Raw genomic sequence first — 27,324 nt, 5'->3', positions numbered from 1 at the left:
CCTTAGCTATTTTGAAGTGCTAACATATCCCCTTTAACACAGTATTTTAATGTAACACAAAGAAACACCAATAGGCTTTTAATTAAAGACTGAGCACAGCAAGGGCAAATCGGTGCCGCAAAGTTCCTGTTACACCTACAGTTAGTAGTCAGCAAAATCTTTCCACTCTAGGGTTCCCTCAAATCCCTGCTGTCAGAAAGAGAAGGCCCACAGGAGCTCCTGCTCAGGAAGTTTCCTTGGTGCTTTAAAGGCTTTTCTTCTGTTCTTGCCCCAAAATGCTTCTCCTGAGAATGTTCAGGTCCATCATGGCAGTGTCTCCTGGTCCCACTAGAAGGTGTTTTCCCATTGACCCCTCAATCTGCAAGCAGCAGCTAGGGCAGGGGTGATGCCTTCTCTTCATGTTGTGGTGAAGTATGTATCCTTCTCCATCCTGCAGAGGATTTGGGCGTGGTGCAGCCAGATGGGGTCTCCTGGCTCTGCTCTGCTGAAGAAAGTGACACTGGAGGAGGCAGTGCACTAAAGAGCAGGAGCTGGGAACAGAATGAGGAATGTGCCGCACTGCCCCTATATTTTCTCACTTCATGAAGGATGATGAGGCAGCTTGTCAAAACGGATCCATTCTGCAGTGTTTTGAGTTGCTAATAATTGACCTAATGCTAGGCTCATTGAATAAACACCCAACTCTCCACCGCCTTCAGGATGAATAATGTGAGCTAATTGAGAGCTTCAGTTGCTCAAGCCATTAAATTGGATCCTCTGCTACTCTGAGCAGAGAGGAAAGTGTCCAGGAACCTCTTGTTCCTTCCTCTGCAACTATTTACTGCACTACTCACCCATTCTGTGTTTGGGCTTATCCATCTGCACATCATGGCCACGCTTTCTCCTGCCAGTCACAGAGGTGGTAGGAGGCTTAATTCATTGTTATTTGCAGAGTGTGCTCTGATTGCCAGCTGAAAGGCTGAGATTGATAGAGAAGTCCCGTGCAGTGACAGCAGCTTTGGTCTCTTGGAAATACAGGCTTTGCTAACAGTGCGTGGGGTAAAAGGGCGAGACTTCAGCCAAATCCATTGCTGTTTTGACTGTGTGTTTAATCTGACAGGGTACGAATGTAGGGGGAGAAAGAGACAGGCAATTTGTTAGGGTTCAGTGAAATGCTAACTAGCAGTAGATCTTGAGGGAGAACCTGGCACCTGGAAATGCCTGCTCTGTGCGCACAGCTTGAGTTTTTTGTGACTACTCTTGGATTTTTAGAATTTAAAACCTCAGCCTTGATTACAAAAGACTAAAATAGGATGAGGTGAATGACTATAGGCAAACGCAAGAGTCCAAAGTGCCTGCAAAACTGTGTGTGCACTCCAAAAATTATTTTAACCCTTGATGCTGCAGGGATGTTTCTGCAACAGGGACCCTTCTGCACCTGCAGGCTGCATGGGGAATTGCCTGTGGGACTGTTGCCTTATAAAGAGGGCAGAGAGAGTGGATTAAATCAATATTTCATTTATTTGGACTTGTAATTCCTCTTACATCAGCTGCCACATAAGATCTCTGCAACTCCCTTCCCCTCCTCCCCACCCTCATTTACTATGCACCAATAATTTCCCTTTGACGCGATGCTGCCAGCTCCCGTGCCAGATGGCCTCGGTTCTGAGCTGCTCCCTCTCGGGAGCAGCCCCATTGTCAATGCAGAGGAGGCATTGCGGCTTTGAACCCAACACTGGGACCCAAACTTCGGCCCCGGCGTGAGGAGGAGTTAACCCACTAATGCAGGAAACCATGCACACAGCACACCCTCCCACTCATCGCCATCAAGGACAAGCCCTTCACTAAAGGCTGTTTTGCATTTTCCCCCACGGTCCGTGTATAGAAATCTCGTGCAAATTTAATTCTGTCACCACCTGATTCCACTTCCCAGGCGTGAGGTTCCCTTTGTGTCCTAAACTCAATTAGACATATGCATTGGGCATCACGGACACAGATGTTAAAACAAAGTGCGCACGTACCCCGCTCTTTCTTTTTCTCTTTTCCCCCTTCCATCTCGATGTGGATGCAGTGAGAAAGACAGCAAGTAAACCTGTTTATCGCATTTGTCCCGTCTGAAGAAAAACGTGCCTGCAAGTGAGAGCCGAGCTGGGCTGAGGAATTCCTGAGTGGAGCCATTTGGCAGTGGGTGAAAGGCGTGGGTATGGATTTCTGGGTGTGCTGCCGGGAGCATAATTGCAAAGCTTGACACCAAACCGTGTCCTTGTGTGCCACACAGCGTGCGGCCCGGCCTTTCAGGAAAAAGTAGCTGAGTCTCTCCCCCTGGCTTGACTTTTCTACATTTTGTGTCCATTTGGTTTTGGAGAGGGACACAAGAGGTTTCGGCATTGAGCGAGGAGTTAAATTATGCGGCTGCAAGACTGCCAAGCCCTTCAGAATAGGATGCTTCGTTTAGATTTTCCACAATGCTATTGAAGTGCTTATTTTCCTCCTGAAGAGACACAAACAGATGCAAACTTCTGTAAACACTTTAGAAATGAATTCAGTGAGTTTGGCCTCTCAGCAGTGCTCAATAGCTGACAGAAAAATGTCTAATTAGTGCAAGTGGAAATAATAGGGCCACTTGGATTCCTTCCATCCTCCTCCAAGTCTACTTTTCCTAGGGACTCAAAGGCCCTTTTGTTTGGTAGGTCACCCTCTCTCAGGCTTTTGTGCTCCAATCTATTAAAGGAAGAAGGGGAGGAAAAAAATAGATTAGGCGATGCTCTGTGCTTAAATATATGGCCTGTTCATGAGCATTTCAAATGGATAGTTTGCAGTGTCAGTTTACAGGTGCTTAGAGAGGGGGATTCCTCCATTGTTGACCAGCACAAGCAGGCTGTGCGAGTGGAGCTTCAGGAATCCTTTTCAAGTGCCATCCTCTTAGAAAATCCAACTCAGGCTCAGAGGGGAAGAAAAAAAAAAAAAAAAAGAAAAAAAAAAAAGAAAAAAAGGAAATTTGCACAAATCTGCCTCACTGTGCAGAGGCAAGTGCAAACAAGCCAGAAAATGCATGAAGCGGGCTGATGCTGCAGCCCAGCGTTCATGCCATAATCACGGGCTCGTCTCCAGATGGTTTGATATGGGCTTTCCCCACATCTTAGAGGGCTCTGTTCATTAGAAACAAGTGTTACTCAGGCTGCTGCCATTCCTGCCCTCAATCACTTGACGATTAAGCTGCTAAAATCAAGAATGAGTCTTGCTGTCAGGAGGCAGTTCTCTGAACTGAGAGAAGAGAGCAGAAGTCTGGACAGGGTGGAGGCAACGAGGAGGCTCAAGAAGCCCGGTGGTGACTGGAGTGATCAACAGCATCTCTGACGTGGTGCTCTTGGGCCTGTGCGTCTACACAAGGAAGACGGAAAGGAAACGCATGCTGAAGATAAAAACTGAAGATAGCTGTCCAACTGAGTGTTTTAGTGGGGATTTTCACAAAGCCTTCTTGACAATCATTCTCTGATGTAGTGGGGCCTGAGCCACTGTGTTGCTTAAACTCTGCTATTAGCAGATTTACTAGCTGACAGGAATGCTATGAGAAACACATGCTTTTTACAAGGAGATTTTGTATAGTTGAAGGTGTTTCCTGCTTTATTCTCTTGCAGTTTCTCCAATATCACGACACGGTATTTGAGCATTGCCAGCTCCCTGGCACTGGAGCCAAGTGGGATACCAGGAGGCAAGGTTCTGACAGCCACTTCCATGAAGTCCAGGCAAGCCACGGCTGTGCCTAGCACCCCTGATACTCTATGGCCAAAAAGACGGGTCCTTTGTTACAGCTGATTGCTGCATTTTGAAAGTGATGTGCTATCTATCACAGGAAGTGGTATTTGGTAGCCATTGATGTGGCCTTTTGCATCCTCAATGAGGCCACATGGTGGTTTCATTGGGATCCTGTCCTCTTAACAGCATGCTGCCTGAGGAGCTCTGTATGACTCCTCACGTCAGCGTGACGGCTACTGGAATATAGAAAGAGTTCTTGCAATTACAGAAATTATTAAAGGTAATCTGCAAGGGGAAAGCATTGCCTGCCCTGTTTATTTGTGGTGTACAAAGAAGTTTTGATCCTCCATTCAAACTTAAAGCTGCGCTGATGCTAGTTGTTTATAGCCAGGGTCTGGTTCCACAGGTAGCCACATGGTCCCTAATTGTCCCCCATTTCCTAGGGGACTTCTAAGGAAAAAGAGGAAAAGAAAAGCTAAGAGTCATGTTCTTGAAAATGTAGTACTCAGACAGAAGGTAGTCCCATCTGAGACAAATGCTTTAGTGACCATTTCCAGTCTCCCCAGACTCCCTTTAAAACTAATTGTTATTACTGTTATTAATCTGTTGGATATAATTTAAATTCATTAACAGACTAACAAATTATATGGTTCCAAATACTGAACACCAATTACAAAGACAAAAAAAAAAAAAGTGCAATTAAAAACAAAAACAAAAAACAGAACCTTTCAATCTTAAGAGTGAAAATATGGCCAGAATTAGTCAAATTATAGGCTATAGTAAATATCTAATCAATGCTACAAAGACTTACTCCCTTTTGTAAATGCCTAGAAAGACAGAGGTTATGAGTAGAAATTTTGAGGCAGCCTTTTAATTGCTAGTTTTTGCTTCTTGTATTGTTTGGTAATTCTACTTGCTTACAAAACTGTGCAGTTGCCTTATAACAAATGACTAAGGAAATTCAATCTGTCTTTAAATGGCATGTAGCAGCCCTTTTAGGAGAAGTATTGCTAAAGCTGAGTATTTTCTATAAACAGTTGGCAGAGTCTTTGCTCCATGAATTTCTTCGAGGTAGCCTGATGGCACTGGTGTTCTTTTCAGGTTTATTTGAAAGCTTCCATCATGGTCAAGGATTGTGTGACGGCAGCTGCTATTGTGTTCTTGATTGATCGGTTCCTGTACTGGATTGATGCCTCAAGCAAACTCCTGAAGATCGCCAAGGGCTTGCACAAGCTGCAGCCCACCACGCCAATTGGTCCTCAAGTGGTCATCCGCCAGGCTCGCCTTGCCGTCAATGCAGGTACCGGCTCCTGGGCAACCACTGCTCCACTTTCTCAGCTCAGACCCAATTAGGAGCTACTTGACTTTGAAGAAGATACTTTGTCCCTTTCTGGGGATGACATGCTTATGATCCTGGTACCATCTTTTTCAAACACACAGCCCGCTCCCGGCCCCCTTGGGCCCTCCAAGCTCCTCTCACTAGCACAAAGGGGCTGGTATAAAGGGCTTCAGAGCCAAAAGCAGTAGAGAAAATTGTGAAAGGGTGTGGAAAATACTAATTGGAGCTTTTGTTCCTTAACAAATATTCCCCGCTGGTTTCAAACAGGGATATATGAATTGCTATACTTCTGACCAAGGGCCTTTAAAAAGTAAATTAGAGTCCTGGCATTTTCTCTGCACTGTCCCAGCTGCTTTTTTTTTTTTTTTTTTTCTTCCCCAGTGGGACCACTTGACTATGCAAACAATGCAGCTTACCCCCTCTAAGATAAATTGATTGATTGATTTTTATTTTTTTTTAAATGTCTATTGTTCCTATAACATGGGCAACACCTGAAGGGTATTTTATGTATCATCTTTCTACTGTGAAGATGTTCCCCCAGAAGTAATAGGAATACAAGATAGATCCAGACTAACCTGCTTTGAAAAAGACAATTAAGGAATATTTTATTCACAGAAAATAGTCAGGACAGTTAGCTCCTTGCATAACTATTTCTCTGTGTTGCTGACACAGCCTGATCTATGGGCTAGTTCAGCCAGCATTCATATCTCTTCACTGGCTGGAGCAGTGAATGAATTAATTTGGATAACTGTGACAAAAAGCAAGATGCAACATCAATGTTGATCACATTAGACTTTCAGACATTTCTTGTAGCCCATCAAGCTGCTTTGGATGACTCTGCTATGCAACAAAACCTCTGAACCATACGACAGGTGGCTGAAATGCAGTATGCAGAATACTAACCTTCTTTTGAATACTGCATCCTTTTATGCTCAGATTTTGACTATATACTTGTGATCGTAGGGTGCTTTTTAAAAGCAGGTAGACTTGAGTTTACCTGGAGTCGTGGTCCAACAATGCTGGTCTTGTGTGAGCAGCTGGATTGACTCTTAAACCAACGTACAGCCTTAACAGCTCTCCTGAAAGAACGTAAAGTGTTTGTTAGAAGTAGATGTCTAGCTAGAAACATTTGTTTCATCAGCGTTTATTTGCAAAATTTTTGGTGTATACAGAATAGCCTGTGTCACAGTGATTCCTGAGCATGAGGGAGCACTTAGCAGTACACAACTAACTGGGAAGTTTAGGCTAATTGTGAATACAATTTCAGCACTGAGGAGAACAGTTTGCTGGGGCTTTCACCAGCGAATATTTTTGTTCATATCACAATGCATGCTTTTATATTTCTTAATGTTTTGATTTGTTTTTAATTAGGTAAACTTTTAAAAGCTGAATACATCCTCAGCAGCCTTATTAATGACAATGGAGCAACAGGTAAATATATATTTACTTTCCAATTTCATAACTACTATTTTGGTGGGACTATTTTTTTTTTTTTTTTGTACCAATTTTAACAGTCAGAAAAATTTCAAATACAGCAATCTGACATCAGTTTCTTCTCACCACCATTCCTTTGCTGTCCCTTCGTTATCACTTTACTACAGTATGGAACTCAATGGACACAATGATCTCCAGAGGTCCTTTCCAACCCCTGATTGTTTCATTCCGTGAACTGAGACTTTGTTTTGAAATTTCCACAGTTCATCTTTGTATGTCTACTCTTGGGAGGAAAAATACTATGGATTGTCAGCCTTCCTACTAATTTCTCTGTAAAACATGGACCAATTTCAAGAAATTTACTGATCTAAAAAGCAAGGAAAACCTACACCCCCAAGAAAACAAACCAGGCTGAGTAATGCTTATGGTCTTATTCACATTGATCCTGTGAATGAAATTATACCTGTAGCCCAGACCAGTAGCAGATAGCAGTGCATTTATTTACCAGTATTTTGGAATTAAGGAAAAGCGAGTGAATCCTGCATCTCGCAGCACCTCATTCCACGTCTGGGCAGACACACAAACTATAAAAGTGGGAATATTCTTTAATATGTGGTGATACTTTCAGAAACTACTTTTTTTCCCTTCCTGTCAAATGACTATACCACTGGTAATATGACTTGTATGTGCCCCTGCAGATCTGAAACTATTTATAATGGTAAAAATTCACAAATTTGGATGGGCATCCAAAATGAAAATTTAATAATGGTTTTGAGAAAACATATTTTAGATTTTTAGACTTGTTAGCTAACTCTTAGTCTTCAGAGTGTATTTAGTCACTACATTCAGGTTTCTCAACAGCTATGAAAAAAAAATTAGCAAGCCTATTCTGGTTTTTGTTGTTTTGTTTCTAATGCCAAACTGAGATTCTCATACAAGAGTGGTCCTCATTAAAGAGAGCCTTAAACAAAATACCTCATATCACTGTTAAAGTGGTGGTTTCATTTTGTATTATAATCAGGTATCAAAATAGGTGTTGAAAGTATTTTGTTCTGCTGCCTATGTCAGTGACAACAAAAATATGCCATGCAAATCTTTTTGCTTTTTATTACAACTCAGTATGTTTATATACAGTGATTTTTTTTTTTTTGTTACTTCAAAGAAGAGAGGTACCTTTCACATTTTTATGTTGTTCTTATACTCTGTACAGCTGGCACTTAAACCACGTGCTGTCAGCTTATATTCCTTATTACACTACCCCTTTGTCATTTCTCTGGCTGTAAGATCTGACTCAAACCAGATGGATTCAATGGAAAGGTTCCTGGCAGTTTGCTGGGTTGTCCTCAGAGGCTGAAAATGCCAGCAGCATTATTCATTCTCTATTGAAATTTTTCAACTCTTTCCCAGGTACCTGGCAATATGCTAAGGAAAGTGATAGGATCCTTGTTCAGTCAGTCTGCTTACAAATCAGAGGACAGATTCTGCAAAAGCTGGGTAAGGCTTGTTTTTTTTCTTTTTCTATAAGTATCTGTTCAAGTTCTTCACTATTCTAAATAATCCATTTGTAGTATGTCAGAATTTTAGCTTATGTGAAACATCTGCCCAGTGCCTGTAATGCAGTCACAGAAGATGAGGTATATACACATCAGTTGGAAGAAATAGAGACCTAGAACCATGTACCAAGCAAGCACATATTAGGAATTATCTTTTTATTATTAATGTAGCCAGAAGTCACAGAACATCCTGAAATATCGATCCATTTTTCTTCTGATGTTTTTACCAAATTCACTGTTCCCAAAGGCATGCTATAGTTTAACAGAGATCTGTCACAGTGCTTTCCTCAGTCAATTCAAGAAGATCACTAGCATTCAGCATGATGGACTTCTCTATCCAGGACTTGGTACTTGAGGCCATCAGCTTTAATGTTACGCCCTTGCTGTGACCTTTTATCTTCAGTGACTGCTGAACTGAAGTCTTTCATGAACATACAATGTGTGTCCATATACAGCCAAAAGCTAAAGGAAACTAACAAACGTTCACTGTCACCAAAACAAAAATGCTTTCAATGAGGAAATATTGTTGGTAGGTGGGTGATTAGATTAGATGATACTGGGGGTCTTTTCCAACCTTGGGGATTCTATGATCTATGGATTTATGCTGTTTTGAGGGCTTCTGTTTCTAGGAAGTGTAAAATACACCTAGCCTGTTGAAAGCTACCTGGAAGAAGTAGTCTGTATAGTAATTGTTTTCTGTTTTATTCCAGGGATGTGGTATGAGGCAGCAGAGTTAATTTGGGCTTCAGTTGTGGGGTATTTCAAACTTCCTCAACCAGATAAAAAGGTAAGATCTCCTTTTCACTCTGGATAACCTTACTAACATAATAATGATTCCAGATTAGCATCTTTTTACTTCAGTCATGTTTTTTAGAAATAGTCTTTCAATTATGCACCTCAGACACCATTAACACTCAGGGCAAATATTCTAGCTAAAGTATTGCACATCATTTATGCATGCACGCACAGGCTTGTGGACACCTTTTTTCCTGCAGGGGAATGAAAACGATCATTTTCATTAAGCAGGATCATCTGAAGTGAACCATCACGTAGTATGTCACAGCTGCTTCTAAAAAGGACTCACTAATCCTACAATGCAGCCCCAGATTTTTGTGTTGTTTTTTTTTTTCTAGGACTACCACTGAATTTATTTAGTCAGTAACTCAGCTGTTTGCTGGAGAGTTCACAAGCTGCCCTATGCTAGCAGTTGTGGGTGATGGATATCCTCTGGCCCTTTGGTACCTAAACACCTAGCATATCTGTCTTCAACAACTTTGTGAGGCATGGTCACACTAATCTTCCCACTGCCAATGAAGCAGTAGTCACACCAAGTGCCCGTAGCTAAACAGGAATGTGAACATAAGTCTTGTGAGTCCTGGGGTGATGCTTTAAAAATTTTTGTAATTGTACTCCAGCAGAGGGTATACCACAAAAACAGACCTCATCACCTCTCCTATACCTTAATTGTCAGCACCTAGGAAAAGTAGCTAAGGAAAATGCAGTGCTATTCAAGTTTCTGTTGAAACTCAGAACTAGTAGCAATTAGGATAGTTACCACTTAAGGAAACTCTTAAGTATACAGCAGGCTGCACTTTCTGCAAGTTCAAATTGATAAAACTCTACTACTTTGAGATGACCACTCTGACTTACTTAGCAGTGCTTCCTTTTGGAACCTTTTTTTTGTTTTGTGTGGTTCTTCCTGTTGTACATACAACCTAACTTACTGCAATCAACAATTCATAGCAAAGGGAAAAACCCTACCATTACTTTCTATTTCTTTTCCAGGGAATTGCAACTTCCTTGGGTATTCTGGCAGATATATTTTCTTCCATGAATGAGAAGGATTATGTCCGTTTTAAAACCAATGCAGCAATTAACCTGGTAAGACTTCTGGTTTGTTTTTTGTGAGTGCAGATTCTTCAGACAAATTGTATGTCATTGTCTCAAATTCACCCGTATTTTGTCCATCCTCCAGTTTCTAATCTTTGCTGAGAAGGCTGAAGCAAATTCCATTGTTCCCATTCGAAATATTTATTAGCACCTAGATAGAAAATTGCCTAGCTCCAGGAAAAAGAAAACCGCAAGAATAACTATAGAGTGTGTATATATTTATGTACATGTATAATAGACAGACGATTTACAGAGCCAAACCTGATACATCTATGGTAAACTTAAGTAAAAAGTCTTCTTCAGAAATATAAGTGGTTGTTGTGTCAGATTTTGTGTCCTGCTCTAAGATTTAAATGCATCAGAAATCTACAAATTCCAATGGATTCTGATGGGTAAAGCTGCCTTCCTCCAGTCAGATAGGGTTGCCACTCAGATAAATCCTTCTCTTTGAAAAGACAGCTGTTAAGATGGAGCTTCTCTTACCTTTTTTTTTGTTTGTTTGTTTGTTTCACCAGACCCTTCTCCGGGAGTCCAGCCATCGCTTGCTATCAGCTGCTGAAGCCTGCAAATTAGCAGCAGTATATAGCCAGTATACCCCGCTGTTTGTGCTCACAGCTGTGGTGAGTATTAGTCCACACTCTGGAAGAGTTATGTGTGCAAGAGAAGAGTCTAGGCTATTAAATTTGGCTTTAATATAGCTTCCAAGCTTCATACCATAGAGTATGCTCCTATCTGCTTTGCAGATGCTATATGTTACACTGGACTCTAATCTGAAGCTAAGCAGATGGGAAGAAAGCAGTATCTATCCATAGAGCAAGGATGGTCTTTCAAGATCAACTGGGAGTGCTGCTTCTCCTTTAACTCCAAATATATTTCAAAGGTGAAAAAGCAAGATTGTTTCCTCATGGAAACACAGCAGCAAGCAGTTAGAGCCACTATTCGCTTTCAGTTGTAAGAAGGAAAGAAAGGTATTTTTTCCTCTCATTTATTTGTGACAGAGATACAAGTTTTTAATTCCTCTTTTAAACTCCTCTTTTCTTCCCTCCCAGAACATCCGTGGAGTGTGTTTGCTGTCCTATAGTCACTCCAAGGACTGTCCCCCAGAAAGCAGGAAGTTCTACTTGTCTGAAGCCAAAGAATCCTTTGAGATCGGCCTCCTCACCAAGAATGATAACAGTCATGTCACCAGCAAGCAGGAGCTCCACAGTTTTATTAAAGCTGCTTTCTGCCTCACAACTGTGCATAGATGGCTCTATGGGGAGAGTGAGAAACTCCGAGAGGTTGATCAACTTTGTAGAGAAGCCATAGCAAAACTGCATACCTACAGCACTTCATTTACAGAAGAGGAAGAGAAAGGAGTGCTTGCAGAAGAGATCATGTCTCTGATCACATCTGTTAAGAAGCTCCTACAAGTGGAAACCTTCCCTAATTCTGATGCCAGGTCTTATGTGCCAGACAGCTATAAAGGGGCAGTGAAAAAACCTGTCCTGCATGGGGAAGCAAACTTTGAGAAAATCCTTGCCCTGAATTCTCAGCACCATCTCTCAGTGTGTGAAGTGTTTAAAAATCCTTGCAGAATTAAGGAAAACACACTGGGAGAAACGCATGTGGGAGCCTGTATCACAACTTTAAAAACAGAAACCAAAAATACAGACACAATGTGTACCACTGATGACACAGTATACCAGAGGAAGGGTGGTGGAAAAATGTTTAGTACACCAAAAGTGGAAAGTAGCTCAGAGAAGCTCAGTGGCCAAGCAAGAAACAAACAGAGCAGTTCTGATGTGAGAAATATTTCCATTGAAAAAGGGACTGAATCATTAAAAGGAGTAATAATTGATGAAAACAGTGTTTTCAACAGATGGCAAAACAGAAGTCAAACCCCTTCTTCAGAGAATGCTTGGTGCAAGCTGTCACTATCAAGTTACTCTTCCAGCTGGGAGGAACTAAACTGTAATAGCAACAAGGAGTCACCCAGTGGAGGACAGCAACAAGAAAAGTGCTCAGTGGAGGTGCAATGCTGCACAACAGAAACAGATGAAAATGGTCAAGCTGCTTACATGCACTCATTGTTGCCCAAAGCTCAGTATACTTCTCCTAGAGAGCTTCCATATAGTTGTTTGAGGTCACCTCAGCCTTTCTTGGGGGTAGACACACCCCTAACTCGAAGGCTTGGGGGGAAGGCTTCTCCTGAGGGAGTAAAGCTGAGGGAAGGAGAGAACTTTTCGGAAGGGAAAGCGGAGACGAATAACACAGACTTAGAGAACAACTCGGTTCCTTCCCTCATCGCTCCTTCTTATCTTGCCAGGATGGAGGAGGAGGAGTGTTCTTCCTCCTCCTGGGCGGAGTTGGAGCCCTGGGTGATGGCCGCCCGGCCGATGGGCGCAGGTTGCAGCACCACGGACAGCGCCAGGGTGGGCCACCTCCCCTCCGGGATGGCCGCGCCCCCGCCCCAAAACAGTTGTGTGGGGCGGGACCAGGGGGGAGGAACCCTTGACAGCACGGAGCACCCCTCGCCCGACGTCAATCGTCCCACGAGTAGCGCTGCTGCTGCAGGATCTACAGGCAGCGAGCCAAAACCAGCCAGCAGCTCCTTCGTGAGTGAGTGGCTGATGAAACCTGCAGCCATGGTCGGACACAGATCTCTCAAAGTGCTTGAGGTTGACCCCCAGGCAGAGACTGTAGATGACACTGAATTTGATTTCATCAGTACTGGAGAGTTAGTAAGCAGTTCTCCCAGAGTGACTGCTCCAGAGCTTCTGGTGGCTCCAGGTGCACCAATAGGTTTGCCTTTGCGAGGAAACGCATCTGTAACAAAACACTTTGATTGTGCTAGTACTGAAGAAGAAGAGGAAGAGGAAAAGCCTCAGAGCAACAAAAGACTGTTCAGTTCATCACTGCATCCATGGCACAGGTCAGCTCAGATGCCTAGCGGTTCCCCTGAAAATCCATTTTTAAGCCTGAGGGGAAGTGGTCTTGTCTTCCCACCCAGGAGAACCAAGGAAGAAATCCTTGATGCTCGGATTCTGAGGGATGACGACTATGTGCAGCTTCTGGCAGGAGTAGAACACAACTGGCTTGTCCAGAGACTGATGCCTACTGGAATGTTTAAGTCTAAACAGCTTCATAAAGCATACTGTAAGTTTCCTCACAGGAACAGCCGTTTTCAAGCAATGCTACTTCCACACAAAACAGCTTTTACTCAGGCTTTTTAACCTCATAATTTAGTCACCACTTTCTAGGCTTTTATAAGTTGTTGTTCTAAGAGGTTTTGTGCAGCAGTTTTAGTAACAGAAGAACACACCCTTGAACCACTTTCTCCTATTCCTTCTTATTCGCTGGCACATCACTGACAGCTTAATAGAGATGGGCTCCACCTCCATGACCACATCAATCCCTCCTGCTTCATCCCTTCATGCTATAGGTATCTCAGGTCACTTGGTGCCTTGTGCCAGTTCATCAAGTCATTTCTCTCCCTCTCCTTAAGCCCATTTAGATTCCACATTTCATCCTGCAAACTATGCATTGAGACAATGATTATTAAGTTAATCATAAATAACAGTTTATTTGCTGTATCTTAATTTGTAGACCCTTACTGAATATACTAGGAAATAGAGAAGTTAGGAGCAGCATCTCTGTAGGATGCCTCATTAAGCTCATTAAGTAAAACCTGCTGGGGGCTCATCCTATCATGTTTCAAATCTGTTTAGCAACTTTTTGTCCTTGATGTAGACCTAGATACTTCTTAGCATATATTTGTTTGCCTGGAACTTTGCCTGGATATCTTGTCTCCTCTGTGATGGTATGTCATCCCTCAGCACAGGCTTACAGAAGTCTTAAATTGTTCAGTCTACCTGCAGTGTTTTCTTTTTGCAGCTGCTCTTCTTTTGAAATACTCAAAGAAATCAGGCCTCTGGACGGGCCAGGAAACATCTGTATTCATTGGGGACTACCTGAACGTGGCAAAAGAAGGCAAACAGAGAAATGCATTTTGGATACACTTCCTGCACCAAGAAGAAAGCTTGGGAAGGTACTGATCAAACCAGTTTCTGAAAGAAAAATTTTCAGTGCTACTTCTGTGTAATCATGAATGAATACTCTCTGGTAAGACTCATCTTATACCTGTGATTCAGCTAGTACACTGCTTTGTCATGCTGTAATTTTTATAAGGTATTTTCAGAAGATAGAGTTTTCACTTGGACAAGTGCAGAAATTACAGTCACAAGGGAAGATTTTTTTCTTTATTCTCTTTCAATTTAGTTTACACTGAGTTAGCCTTTGATTCACTTTAGCAAGAATGCTTCATTGCTTTTTTAAATCTGTTGAGCACTTTGCAATTGTCACTATGCTAATTCTTCTCATTCCATCTAACTCTCTAATTCTGAATTTTTGGGAAGAAAGGGCTACTTTACTGTTGTCTTCTAACAGTCATGTTATTGTTCATTTGCTCATGACAACTCTTAGAACTGACTACATTCATCCATGCTGAAACAAACTCTGGTGAGCTTAAATGAGCTTAAGTGTCACTTTATTTGGCTTCTAGATTTGCATTAGGGAATTCCTATTTCTGCTATTCCCTAGCACCCTAATAAAACATACTTAATTTGAGATAAACTTGTTCTGTAAGGTAATTTTACCCAAAACAACTGTAAGTAATTAAGCTAACATAGATTCCAGGTACAAGCATAAAACAAGCTCTCCTAATCCTATTCATGGGAAGGCAATACATCATTTTATGTTGCTGAAGAGGGTGCAAGCACAGAGTCGTATTAGTACCTCAGACGCAGATCAGACAGTTTGCTCACCTACACCTACACCAGCATTTGTTCCATTCATAGGCCAAGAAATACAGCCTCATACCTGCTCCCATCTGAAAGAAGGAAAGCTTAATATGGTGCAGGGCCTGAGTCAGTAAGAAGTTACCCTAGCTAACAGACAGCTGTACCACTGAGTACACAGCTCCTAACCTAGAACTGCTTTACAACAAGATCTTTCTTAGCACAGAGTGAAGAAGCAACAATAGCTACAGGCAGAGAAGTTCTTCAGTTGTTTAAGTTTAGCAGTGGGTGCATGCAATGGATGCATTTGTTCTGAAAGCTGAGTTAAAATCACCTATTTGCCTCAATTAGGCCTCAACATGAGGAGAGCTCTACTTGCTGCAAATCACAGATTGTAGATTGTTATTAGAAGTAGCTTAAGAATTCTTATGTGTTAAGAACAGTATTTTAAAGTTTGACTTTAAATCTTTCCTTAATGAAACCCTTCTCTTAGGATCTGGTTAATCCTTACAGTATTTTACTATAGGAACTGGAAAAAAGCCCACACCTTTAATCACTGTAATTTTAGATGTATCACCAACAAACAGCTGGCTGCCACACTCTGCTTTGTGTACCACAAGTAAGGCTTCCTGAGTGCAGTGTGCTGCAAAACTGACTACAGCAAAGATTTTTCTGCTTGTTTAGGTATGTTGGGAAAGAATATAAAGAAGAAAAGGGGCTTCTTCATCATTTCAGTGATGTGGAACGACAAATGACTGCCCAATACTACGTGACAGAATTCAACAAAAGGCTGTACGAGCAAAAGGTCCCTACCCAAATCTTTTATATTCCATCTGCAGTACTTCTGGTAAGAACTATCTTCAAAACAATGCCAGGGAATTGACGGGAAAAGAGTCATAAGTCATTTTGTTTGGTTGGTTGTGGATTTTGTTTTGTTTTGTTTAAATAGTTAGGCTACCTGTAGATGACATACTCTAATTCACGTGATATTACCTGGTAGATGCACCTGATCTTTTCAGGACAGGAGATACTTATGCACAGAGATGCGAGTTCAAAAAAAATGCTGGTTTAAAAAAAAAAAAAAAAAAAAAAAAAAAGATGCTATGTCCTGATGGAAACCAGAAATTCACTTCTGTATGAAGCTCTGGAGTCATGCAGTCTTTTAGATCATTCTAACAGTATACCAGCATCTGCAGGGTACAGAGCTGAATTCACAGTTTCATTATTTCTAGCTCTATGCTACTTGCTAGTAAGGCTTAATGACAACCTGGAATCAGTACTTATGCTAGTCTCTGCACAGAGTAATTACTGGGGGCAAGAAAAAAACAAAAACACAACAAAACCCATCACTGGTTATTTGCATGTTGAAGAAGAACCAAGAGGAGCAGGGTTATCCAAATCTTTTCAGCTTTAGACACAGTCTTTTGAAAGAAGTTTCCCATTTGCTGGGCAAACTAGATATTTGTAGAATTTGCTGCTTGGTTTGGCCTGCCAGGTTGGCTTTGTGTTGGATCTGGTGACATCACTGTTCTTGATAAATACAAGTTCTGAACAGCCTGTGTTTTGAATTAGCAGTAGATTAATATGGGGACTCTTTCCATCTTATTCTAGCAGGAAAAACAAACAAAACAGGAATTAAGTTGGAGGATCTTTTAGCATCCTTGTTTTTACACCTTTGCTTGGGTGACTGTCATTGAAACTCTCTTTTCAGATTCTGGAAGACAGAACAATAAAAGGATGTGTGAGTGTGGAGCCCTACATCCTTGGGGAGTTTGTGAAGCTGTCCAATAACACAAAGGTAGTAAAGAATGAGTACAAAGCCACAGAGTATGGTCTGGCCTACGGCCATTTCTGCTATGAATTCTCCAATGGAACGGAAGTTGTTGTTGACCTGCAAGGTTTGTATTGCAGTGAGCTTCATTTATTGCATACCCCCCCATGTTGCAGAATATGGTTTACAGTAACATACCCTCTCTAAATGACCTAAAGTGAGAGAGGTATGTGTAGGTGTTTTTTTTTAACTTGAGCAGTGGTCTTGTTGTCTGCTGTGTCACAGTAGGAGCAGGAAAGCTACAGTGCCCTAGTATGCCACAGCTTCATGCACCCAATTAAGGTGAAGCCAATCTGCAAGGACATGTCCTGAGGAAAGCATCTAAAGGAGAATCACTAAAAGAGACTGGATCTTCTTGTGCTTCCTCCTTCTCATAATCGGCAAGCCTAAAAAATTACCTATTCAGCTAATGAAGAGCTGAGCTCTTCGCTTAAAAGCCCAGGATATGACCTTTGAAATTCAACCTTTAGCACACAGATATGTCTAGGATGCTCATATACAATTTAAATATCCATTATGTACCTCCTAGAGTTTTATTCTGCTTTTACTGATGTTGGTGTAAACTGGGAATCACTGAAATGCCATTATCAGTAGATTTGCTGTGCCAAGCAGCCAGTACTGAGTGTGATGGTGCAAAGGCTGTACTGTTCAGTAACAAAATGTATCCCTCTTTTGCAGGCTGGGTAACAGGTAATGGAAAAGGTCTCATCTACCTCACAGACCCGCAGATTCATTCTCTTAATAGCAAAGATGTTTCACGCTCTAACTTTGGGAAGAGAGGAATTTATTATTTCTTCAACAATCAACATGTGGAATGCAATGAAATCTGCCATTGCCTTTCTTTAACAAGACCCTCATTAGAGACACCAATGTAGACTCACAGAAGACAGCCAAAGAGAGTATGGCCCATAAGCTGAATGGTATGGTGGTATTTATCACACAATTAGGAACATGTCGTCTTGGTGAGAACAGGGCCTCTGAGATGGCATCCATGTAAGCACCTGCAACAGTTTGGGAAATGTAGTGTAACGCCAGGTTGTACCGTGTTACCATCTTGAGTACCATCTGAAACGCGTTCTTACAACCATCTGTAAGACTTAACAGAAGAACATAAGATAAAGAAGAAAGCAGCCTCCAAAATTCAGCAGAGATGTACTACAAGACTGTACAAACCTCTAATGCATCTACAGACCCAGTTAGGGCAATAGGCACCATCTGCTTTTTGGAAAGAGTACAAAATGGAGTGAAGCAGAGACTTGTGTTTCAGCCATCCGTAAAATTCACGGAAAGTTGTATAAATGCTTCAAGGAACAAATGGCAATGTCTGGGGCTGATTGAAAAATAAAGACAATTTATTTCAGAGGAGTGTTGGAACGCTATAATGAAACACAATGAAAAGTGTAGCAATGGCTCAATCAAGGCCTCACTTAGCATTTCTGCTACAAGTGTGTTCATGGGTGTGACCATGCAGTATTTAAATAGATGGAAATACCGTTTTACCTGTGACAGCTGAGAAAACTGCTGTTCTTCAAGAAAAAAAACAAAAAACAAAAAACATAACATTGTTCTCCAACCAGGAAACTCCATACATGAATAATTTAGGCCTGCTACATCTAGCAAACTCTTAGCAGAGTTTTCCAAGGGTGGAACAGCTCACACCTGAGGACAGTACCTCTTTTTGTCTGTGAGCACCATAAGTTTTATGATTTTATAATGAATTCCTGCAGATAACAGCCCCCACCAAGATCTGCTCCTCTCACCTCGCTCCACTCATGCAGCCAAAGGCTAAACCTTCACCTGCACAAAGAGGATTTTTCTTGATGATTCTGCCCATGCAGGGGTCATGCTTTATTCCCTCTCATACAAACAGCTGCAACTCAGACTACGGCCTTCAACTTAAACACTGCCGCTGAATTTCTGTTATTTTTCATGGCTGTTACATAGCATTGTACCCACAGAGCTTCAGATATTTAAGGCCAGCACTGGCCAGCCTGCGGCATGCATGCTGGCCATGTGCTCCTAGAGTATGTGCTGGGTTAGAGGCACATGGTACATCTCAGAAGCACATGCTGGGAAGCAGACCCCTTCCAGCCCTGTGAATGCTGGCAGTGCAGCTGAAATCCCACTTCTTTTTCCCACGCAGGCTGGTAAGCTGAGCCCAACTCGGTGGCACCATCAGATAATGCATGCACATGATGTCATGGTGCCTCCTGAATTTATGGGCCTTTCTTAGCTGAGAAAACACCCAGAGCAGAGGGAGCAGAAGCTCATGACACCATGTGCTGCCCCAAATTAAGCAGGCTGGAGCTTTTGGTTGAGGGATAAAGAAAATAAAAGTCATTATCCAAACCAGGAGGCCAAAAACTGCTCTGTCAAAGCCCAAGAAAACGTGTGTGTGTATCCCCCTTGGAATAACAGTACTGGAGATAGCACCTGCAGCTGCTCAGCAACCTGCCACTAGGCAAAATCAAACATGATGAGACATTGGGTTTACTCTTCCAAGACCATGCCAACACACCCAGTGTGTGTGCACAGTCACCCATGTGCTACAGGGGTCCCCCTCAGACAATTGGTGCGCAGCCTTCCTGCCATATGCGGTGCTGAAAGCTGCCCTCACTGATGTGCTCCCCTTCTCACTGAGCCTCGAGGGTCTCTGCCCTGGGATCGCTCCTTTTGGGGGATTTGTGTGGAGAGAAAGGGAACGCAGCATTAAACTCCCACAGAAAGATGGGTCCCAGCACCACAGCGTTAGCTTTAACAAATCCATCAGCTTTTGTTTCTGCAACCGGCAGAGATTTTTAGGCTTTGTTATTGCTTTATAGCAATTCCATTGTTTTTGAGGGGATGTTTGCGCCGAGTTGTTTGGAAAGATGCCCTATCACCGCACTGAACAATTAGAGCTAGGTGTAAAGAGGGAGAAGCAAGAGAAAAAAAAATTAAATCTCTTTATTATGGTGCATAAACCTTCAGTGTTGGGGAGCTGGGCAGCTGCACGGGAAGAAAAATGCATTCAAAAATATAATGCTAGTGTGAATAATCCTTTCTCGAATGCTGCTCGCAGACTGCTCCAGCTTTGTCAGGTGAACTTGAACTGGGCCATCAGATTTGCTGCCGTTCCCATTGCACACTGTCTATCACCCCGGGGCATTCACCATCTTGACTGTTGTTAAAAGGGAGCAAAACAATCCATCATTGAGCCCGGGAGTCACTTGCTCATAGAAAAGTAAAATCGGCATGTGACGGTACACTCAGCCCCAGTGTCTCGCAGATTAAAGTGATACATGGAAGTTCACGTGTTACCGGGAAGATTAAGCCAGTTATCTTGTTCCGCAGCCAATAAAGGGCTGCCTTGTCTGCAGTGGGGGGTGTGCTGCCTTTAACCAAGTGACAGAAACCATGCAAACGTGGCTTCCTGCTACCACAAAAAAAGGACTCCGGACTGCCACGGGGAAACAAAGATGGTCAGCAAGACTTTGGGAATGAGTCAGTGGCAGAAACGTTGTGTTAAAGTCTTTTCCTTCTCTGCAGAGGTGGTTAGAAGCAAAAGAAACCCTCCCAAACAATCCCTGCAGAACAAAGTGTCCGTGCGCACTGCCCACAGGCAGCCCCGCGACCCAGAGAAGCAGAGCTTTTTTTCCAGTCTGCTGCTTGCTTGACCAAAAAAAATGTATTTAGATACGCTTTTGGGTGAATGCATACATGGGGAATTTTAATATTTGGAGTACTTCTCAACATAGTAGTATTAGCATTTAGCAGCTGGTTTCTTTTGTTGTTTGATGTAAGACACTTTCCCATCCCAGCTGAATTTACAGCTACTGACAGATTTCTGAATGAGCAGCTTGAAAAAGTTGGCGTTGAGCGTCAGCTTGCCCTGTTCCCAGCAGCACCAGCACTGCACTGCTTGGCCTGGTTGCTCTGTCAGTCCCCAGCACAGGTCAGTACTCTTCACCCTTTCAGTGAGAGCTTACAGCTCCCAACCAGCAACATCTCTGTTCTGCTATTTCCTCTCCTTTCCAAAGAAAGCCATTTGGACCATCCAACTAACATTCTTGTTTTTTTGAGACATTCAGACTTTTGTACTAAGTAAGTTGCTGTACAGGGTGGATTCGTTATCACTAAGGATCACTTAGGACCAGTTCTGTGGTTTCTGCAGAATGAGAGAAGCTCATTGGAGAGGAGCAGTGAAATATCCTTGCCAGCAGCAGGACGTGAGGCCTGAAGGGCCATCCATGCCCCCAGTGAAGCAGCAAACCAAGCCCGAATATCCCACCGCTGATAGCGCAATGGCCATGTGCTAATGCACTCCTCCCATGCTTTGGGAAGACAATGGTTCAGGAACTTCTTCCATCTTGAACCTCTGCAGGCCCCCGACTGCCACCGCCACCTCCACCACACCTCTGGGAACACTGACTTCCTCCTGCCCTATTCTCGCTTTTCCTTCTTTCCAGCTAGAATTTCATCCCAGTATTTAACAACAACAACAACAAAATCAAACTTCCAAGATAGCAAGTGCTAACGACCCAGCTGCTGCTGGATGCTGCTGAGCATTCCCCCTCCTAGCAGGATGGGGCACCTGGGACTGTGCACCCAGCACCCTACTTCCCATTTTGCTTCCTGGGATGCCACCACCGGTACCCACAGGTGCACGGGGGCCTTTCGAGGCCTGAGCTGCTGTGCCGGGCAGGGGAAGCATGAACTGCCGCCAGCGCAGCTCAGGCCATCACATTAATAGGGGTTGATTTGCAAACGGCGTCGCTCCCCCTGGCCCCCCTCTGCCCGACTCCCGCTTCTCCGCTCAATGGCACAGATGCTGCTTTGTGCTGCCCAGGACCAAGCGGCTATTAGCAGCAAATCCAGCGAGGGAAATTAATGAAGGCGACTACTAATAAAAGGCAGCTCAGGACAGCCGTACCAACTTGCTCCGAGCAGTAATTAACTTTTTTAAAACTCACGAAGGTAAATACGCCATCGGCTTTGGTCCGGTCGCTCTCCCTTTCAATAAAAGCAGGGGGAGGGAAGATGCTGGGGAGGCCACCGACACCGTCCTGCTGCCGGTCCCGCTGCTCAGAACTGAGAGCCCGTTTTCCTCAGAGCAGCTTTTCAGGCACCCCAGCAGCGTGCTGAGCTCGGCACAAGTGGCGAGCGAAAGCACTGCCGGGAGCTGCCGGCTGCCAGAGCAGCCTGGCCCCAGCACGGCTTTCCCCATGCACACATACAAACACCCTTTCATGGATAAACCCATCCTACACATATTTTGCAGTGTGCTATCCTTAAAGTGCCATTTCATTTCTCTAAGTTACGTACGTATCTTCATGCGGAAATAAAAGATGCCCCAATTTAGTAGCCCCAGTAATTGTCTCTTTCAGTTTGTCATAGAATCATAGTATCATAGAGTGGCATGGGTCGGAGGGGACCTCAGATCACACTAAGTTCCAACCCCCTGCCATGGGCTGGTTGCCCACCATCAGCTCAGGCTGTCCACGGCCCCATCCAACCTGGTCCTGAGCGCCTTAACGGATGGGGCACCCACAGCTTCTTTGGGCAGCTGTGCCAGCACCTCACCACCTTCTGAGTACAGAATTTCTTCCTAACATTTAGCCTAAATCTCCCCTCTTTTAGTTTAAAGTCATTTCCCCTTGTCATATCACCATCACGTGAAGGTCAGCCCTTCTATTTGTAAGCTCTCTTCAAGTGCTGGAAACCCTTTAAGTACTGGAAAGCCTTCTCTTCTCCAAGCTGAACAAGCTCAACTCCCTCAGCCTTTCTTCACAGGAGAGGTGCTCCAGTCCTCTAATAATCTTTGTGGTCCTTCTCCAATTAAGAATCATCATGGAAGAGCTAACATGTCCAGTGCTAAAAACCAGCCAATGTATGCTTAATTACTCAATGTACTACTAATATTCTAATATACAAATATTCAATGATTTAATGATGGCATTAACAAAGCCATCAGAGCATGCCACGGGATGCCCCTTAGTAGGTGAACCCTCACCTGCCGCTCCCCAACCCAACAGCACTGCTTCTCTGCCATCATAAAACCAAAGTATCTCTGTGGCAATGAAATCATCACAAGATCAGTGCCGATAAAAGGAAACGTACTGCTTGGTTGTGCATCCCACACATGTGGGAGGGAGGGGAAGGGCCACAAGGCCAGGCTGCAGGGCACAGGTGGTGTGCTGTGAGTCCATGTAAGGTGACAGCACGGGCCCGGGCATGGGGACAGACTTCCACTACCTTCTGGGGAGACTTCCAGCCATGGGGTTCGTACCATGGACAGAGAGCAGTCCCCTGGCAGCAGGGTAAGCCGGGACCCCGCTTCCAGCCCACGTCGATGGGGACAAACCATTACAGCGGGTCCTTTCCGGCACCTCCGGGTCGCCTCGCTGGAAGGCCGCCTCCTACCCCGTCCCTTCTGGCCCACAGCAGGTCTGGGGACACAGCTCTGTGCCCTGGCCACATCAAAGCACTGATTATGCAAATGTGCCCACTTTTCTTTTTTTTCTTTTTTTTTTTCCTCCAGGAATTATTTATCACACAATAACTCCCCTGCCAGGGGGGGAAACAATAGCAGGGGCTGATAGCCGCGCTCGCCCGAGGCTGCGGGGCAGGGGGTGCGTTTTATTGGGCTAACCTAATTTCACTAATTCTCTTTTCACACGTTGGGCTTTTTTTTCCCCTTTTTTCCCCCTTCGGGGATGTTGCTCTCAAGGCTGGGTTTCACGCTCCCAGGGCCCATGTTATTGAATTAACGTGTTTGGGAGCCTCCACTGGTTCCTAATGATTTCCAGGTGTTTGTGCCCAGAAGTCACTCGGCCACTGCTGCGTGCATACGATGGTGCTTAAAGGCCTGTGAGCACACCAGACGTACCCAGGTCTCATCTGGGGTCCAGGAATCGACGTGGAGGGGGGAGGGTGCCCAGCACTGAGAGGTGATGGAGTGGGTAGGGATGAGAGAAACGAGGCAGGGAGTCTGTGTGCAGCAGCCTTGGTAGGGTGCTAAAGTGCCACTCAATTACCCAAAATTCAGGTTGGACGTTAGGAAAAATTTCTTCTCTGAGGTGCTTGGAATGGGCTGCCCAGGGAGGTGGTGGAGTCACCATGGCAGGAGGTGTTCAAGAACCATGTGGATGTGGCACTGAGGGACATGAATTAGTGGGCACAGTTGGGATGGACTAATGGATGAGATGATCCGAGAGGTCATTTCCAACCTTACTGACTCTGAAATGCCTTACATGGGACACCACATTCCCCCTGCAGCCAGATCTAGCAGGGTCCCTGCGCTAGGCAACAAGGTAGTATGTCGCTCACCTATCTCCCCCCCGAATCTGCTCACCCAAAGAGCAACCACCTCATCTCCCTGGGGCTACACAGTTCATCCTTCTGCTTTATTTCTAAAGAAGCAAAACAACATCTCAGCAACGGAAAGGCACATCAGCCTCCTGGAGGACACTCCAGCTCTGGTGTCTCCAAGCTCCACAAGAGCACAACTGAACCACCCACACCGCATCGCCTGCGTGGCATTGGGGTTCATCCCCACCACAGCCTCCAGGCCAAGCTGCGATGGGGCCAAGGATGTTTGTCACCCCAGCAGATGGCACGTAAGCTGTGAAAAAGAGCAACCCAAGTGATGAAAATTATGAAAATTAGATATTTTATTTATATTTTATGAGGAGAACAATCCCTTTGCTCTTCAGCCGTAAATACATACTAGAATAGACTCTGTAAATTATACAAAAAAAATACATCTTTTCCATGAAATCTTTCTTTATAATAAATAAATGTGAACACGTGTGTGGCAGATCGCTGTAATGTCCCGTGTCTGTTTGGGTTTTCAGTCCGTTGATTTATTTTTAATCTCCTGAAAGAAGGGGGGAGTTCCTCGTCCCCTAAAGGTCGAAATAAATAATGCATGAGGCGCTCCTCCCTCCCACCCACCCCATCCCTTCCCTCTACAGTTTTTCCTTTTGATAGAGAGTTCAGCCTAAATTTCCACGCTTGCATTCAGCCCTGACAAAGCCTACAAATTATACAATGACTTCTAACCTGGACCCCTAACAACACAACTTTTTCTTTTCTTTTTTTTTTTAACATTTTTTTTTCTCCGCTCCCCCCTCGTAAATCACGGAGACAGCTGCGGAGCGGCGAGGGGCAGAGCCGGGCAAAGTGCACGTCGGAGGAGCGAGGGCCGCCCGGGCCGCATTAGAGGCAGCGGTGGGGCGGCGGCGGAGGGGCGAAGCGGCCCCGCGGGGGCGGCCAGTGCTCGGCGTCCGAGGCGGAGCCGGCGGGGCTGCCGGGCGATAAAGTGCAGGCGTAGGGCGAGGCGGAGGGCGCGGGGCTGGTGCCGCCGCTCCACGACGAGGCGGGCGAGGGGCTGCCCTCGGCGGCCGCCCCGGGCGCGGTCTCGGCAGCTCCCCCCAGGCGGGCGGCCCCGGCCAGGCGCAGCGTCTCGGTGAGCGCCCAGATGTAGTTGTGGGCGAAGCGCAGCGTCTCGATCTTGGTGAGCTTGGCGTCCTCGGGGAAGGTGGGCAGCACGTCGCGCAGCGCGTCCAGCGCCGCGTTCAGGTTGTGCATGCGGTTGCGCTCGCGGTTGTTGGCTTTCAGCCGCCGGCTCCGCTTGATGCGCTGCGCCGTCTCCGCCGTGCGCGCCGCCCGCGGGGGCCCTCGCTGCCGCCCCGCCCGCCGCGCGCCCTCCTGCAGCCGCCGCGGCCGCCCGTCCTCCTCGTCCTCCTCCTCTTCGCCGGCGCTGGACGGCAGCGAGGCCGAGGGGGCGGGCGAGGCGAGGCGCAGCAGCAGCAGCTCGTCCTCCGCCGCGGGCGCCGGGCTCTCCGCCTTCACCGGCATCCTGCGGGGGCGGGGGAGAGGGGGGCGCGGCCGCGGGTCGACGGCCGTCGGGCGGTCGGGGGGCGCTGGCACGCGCCCCGGCGGCGTCGGAGCGGCCCGGGGCCCGGCGGCTGCGTGTCTGGCACACGACCCCGCTAACGCCCCTTATATACCCCGCGGGGAACAATCAAACCTGCCCCGCCGGCGGCCCCCCCGCTCCCCGGCCCCGCCGCCGCGCCATTGGTGCCTCGCGCTCGGCTGGAGCGTGCCGCTAATTTATTAATGAATGGTTGGGGGGGGCAGGGGGGCGCGAGGCGCCGGCGGCCAATCGGGGCGCCCCGCGAGCCACGCGCGCCGGAGCCGGCTGCCTTTCAGCGCTGCATTCAGCGGCCGCGGGCGGGGGGCTGCCCCGCTGGGGGGGCCCCGCGCGTCCCCACGGGGGAAGCGGGGCCGGGGCGGGGCGGGAGGTGCTTGGGGCGCGCCGTGCCCCTAAAGCCGTGAGGCGGCTCCGGCGTTTGGACCCTCGGCTGTCCACTCCCACCGGCTCGACGCCGCAGTTGTCAGTGCAGCAGGGAATATCAAGCCGGCCCCGTGCCCGGCTCGCTGACCGGGACCGGCGGGATGCAGTGGCTTGGGGTAAAAATAGGAGGCTGTAGAATAAAGCTTGCCTTGCAACTGGTGGGAAGAGCCCCGAAGTGGAGGCTTGGATTCAGCGTGACAGAGCTGAGATGTATGTGGGTATCCCATGGCGCACAATACATGCGCACACAAGTGATAGAATCACAGGATCGTTGGCATGGGTTGGGACGGGACTTTGCAACCAGCCAGCCCAGCCCCAACTCCCTGCCATGAGCGGGTTGCCCCCACCAGCTTGGGCTGCCCAGGCCCCATCCAGCCTGGCCTTGGGCATCTCCAGGGCATCCACAACCTTCTCTGGGCAGCTTGTGGTAGGGCCTCACCACCCTTGGAGTAAAGAGTTTCCTCCTAACAGCTGACCTAATCTCCCCTCTTTTAGTTTAAAGCTATTCCCTCCTACTGCACATGCCTGTCCCCAGCCTCGTTTTTGCTTCTTTGCTGCTGCACAGTTGTGCACCCTGCTACCCCATGCCACATTTAGCCAGTCTATTACAAAATGTCTGCAACTCCGCCAAGTGACTTGGACACATTTCCCCCGTCTGAGAAACGGGAGATCCCTATGTGTGAGGAGCGCAGCATGGGGCAGCAGCAGCAGCCCGCAGTCACGCAGCAGGATGGAGGCTCGGCGCTGTGTGGGGTGAGGGCTGGGCAGGGCCGGGGTAAGGGCCTGAACTGTCCCCCGGGGTCAAACTGTTCAACTTCAGCCCCTTTGCCAGACTCGATCCTACTTTACGGGAACAAAGGGGTGAAGTAGGCGACGATCAAGAAATGGGAGCACAATGATTTAAGCTTATCACACGGCCCAGAAATAAAGGATGCTGAGCTGGTGTGCAGGAGAGGGGGAGACCTTCAGAAGGGCTTTGTTTGCAGTAAGAAGATTGAACTCGGAGGCGACCCGAGAGCCCTAAAAGTTTAGGGTCTGTGTTGCTGAGAGACCTTTGGACGCGGCCCGTCCACGCTCCGACCTCACAAGTTGCGAGTGAGTGCCTGTGCCGGCCCCGTGGCCCAGCAGGGTGGGGGCAGCAGGCCTTGGGCTCCTAGGGCTCCAGAGGGTCGATGAGACGGAGCCCCCGAGCAGCTAATGGCAGGGTGCCCAGCCCTTAACCTGGGGGTCAAAACACAGCCCCTTCCCAGAGGGTGAATGAGGGGTGCTCGGCAGGGGGCAGCCCCTGGCATGCTGCAGCCAAAAGCACTGCTGGGAGGGAAGGGCAGGCCCCAGTATTTGGGGTTCCTTTGGGATCAGCCCCTCTGGGCAGTGCTGCCCCGGCATCCAGGCCCAGCCCCCCTTGCGGACGAGTCCCTGTTCGG

The 27,324-nt window shown here is 46.1% G+C and overlaps 2 protein-coding genes across 7 annotated transcripts in view; one reads left to right on the top strand and one right to left on the bottom strand.

Annotated features, from left to right (window-relative positions):
* ALPK1 (alpha kinase 1) overlaps positions 1–17,920 on the top strand; it is a 38,039-nt gene extending 20,119 nt beyond the window's left edge. For 5 of the 6 annotated variants that reach the window (XM_031553106.2, XM_031553105.2, XM_031553104.2 and 2 more), the window contains 11 exons: positions 4,837–5,035; positions 6,446–6,505; positions 7,916–8,002; positions 8,772–8,848; positions 9,847–9,942; positions 10,467–10,571; positions 11,001–13,089; positions 13,828–13,981; positions 15,414–15,576; positions 16,441–16,627; positions 17,239–17,920. In XM_031553106.2, the coding sequence (XP_031408966.2) occupies positions 4,837–5,035; positions 6,446–6,505; positions 7,916–8,002; positions 8,772–8,848; positions 9,847–9,942; positions 10,467–10,571; positions 11,001–13,089; positions 13,828–13,981; positions 15,414–15,576; positions 16,441–16,627; positions 17,239–17,435 (3,414 nt within the window). In that variant the 3' untranslated portion in view covers positions 17,436–17,920. The remainder of the gene's footprint in view (positions 1–4,836; positions 5,036–6,445; positions 6,506–7,915; positions 8,003–8,771; positions 8,849–9,846; positions 9,943–10,466; positions 10,572–11,000; positions 13,090–13,827; positions 13,982–15,413; positions 15,577–16,440; positions 16,628–17,238) is intronic. The other variant, XM_031553107.2, reaches the window with a different exon arrangement.
* A 6,625-nt stretch (positions 17,921–24,545) lies between these two features.
* NEUROG2 (neurogenin 2) lies at positions 24,546–25,401 on the bottom strand. Its single transcript, XM_085221915.1, has one exon. The coding sequence runs from the start codon at positions 25,399–25,401 to the stop codon at positions 24,760–24,762; it is 642 nt and encodes a 213-aa protein (XP_085078041.1). The 3' UTR covers positions 24,546–24,759.
* Between the last annotated feature and the right edge of the window lie 1,923 nt (positions 25,402–27,324).

Source organism: Meleagris gallopavo, chromosome 4 (assembly GCF_905368555.1).
Source record: "Meleagris gallopavo chromosome 4, MGAL_WU_HG_1.1, whole genome shotgun sequence".
Taxonomy (NCBI): domain Eukaryota; kingdom Metazoa; phylum Chordata; class Aves; order Galliformes; family Phasianidae; genus Meleagris; species Meleagris gallopavo.
This window is presented reverse-complemented; position numbering and strand designations above follow the sequence as displayed.

Bases quoted from the DNA above. Each gene is read 5' to 3' on its own strand.
- NEUROG2 (XM_085221915.1), bottom strand. From the start codon at position 25,401: ATGCCGGTGAAGGCGGAGAGCCCGGCGCCCGCGGCGGAGGACGAGCTG.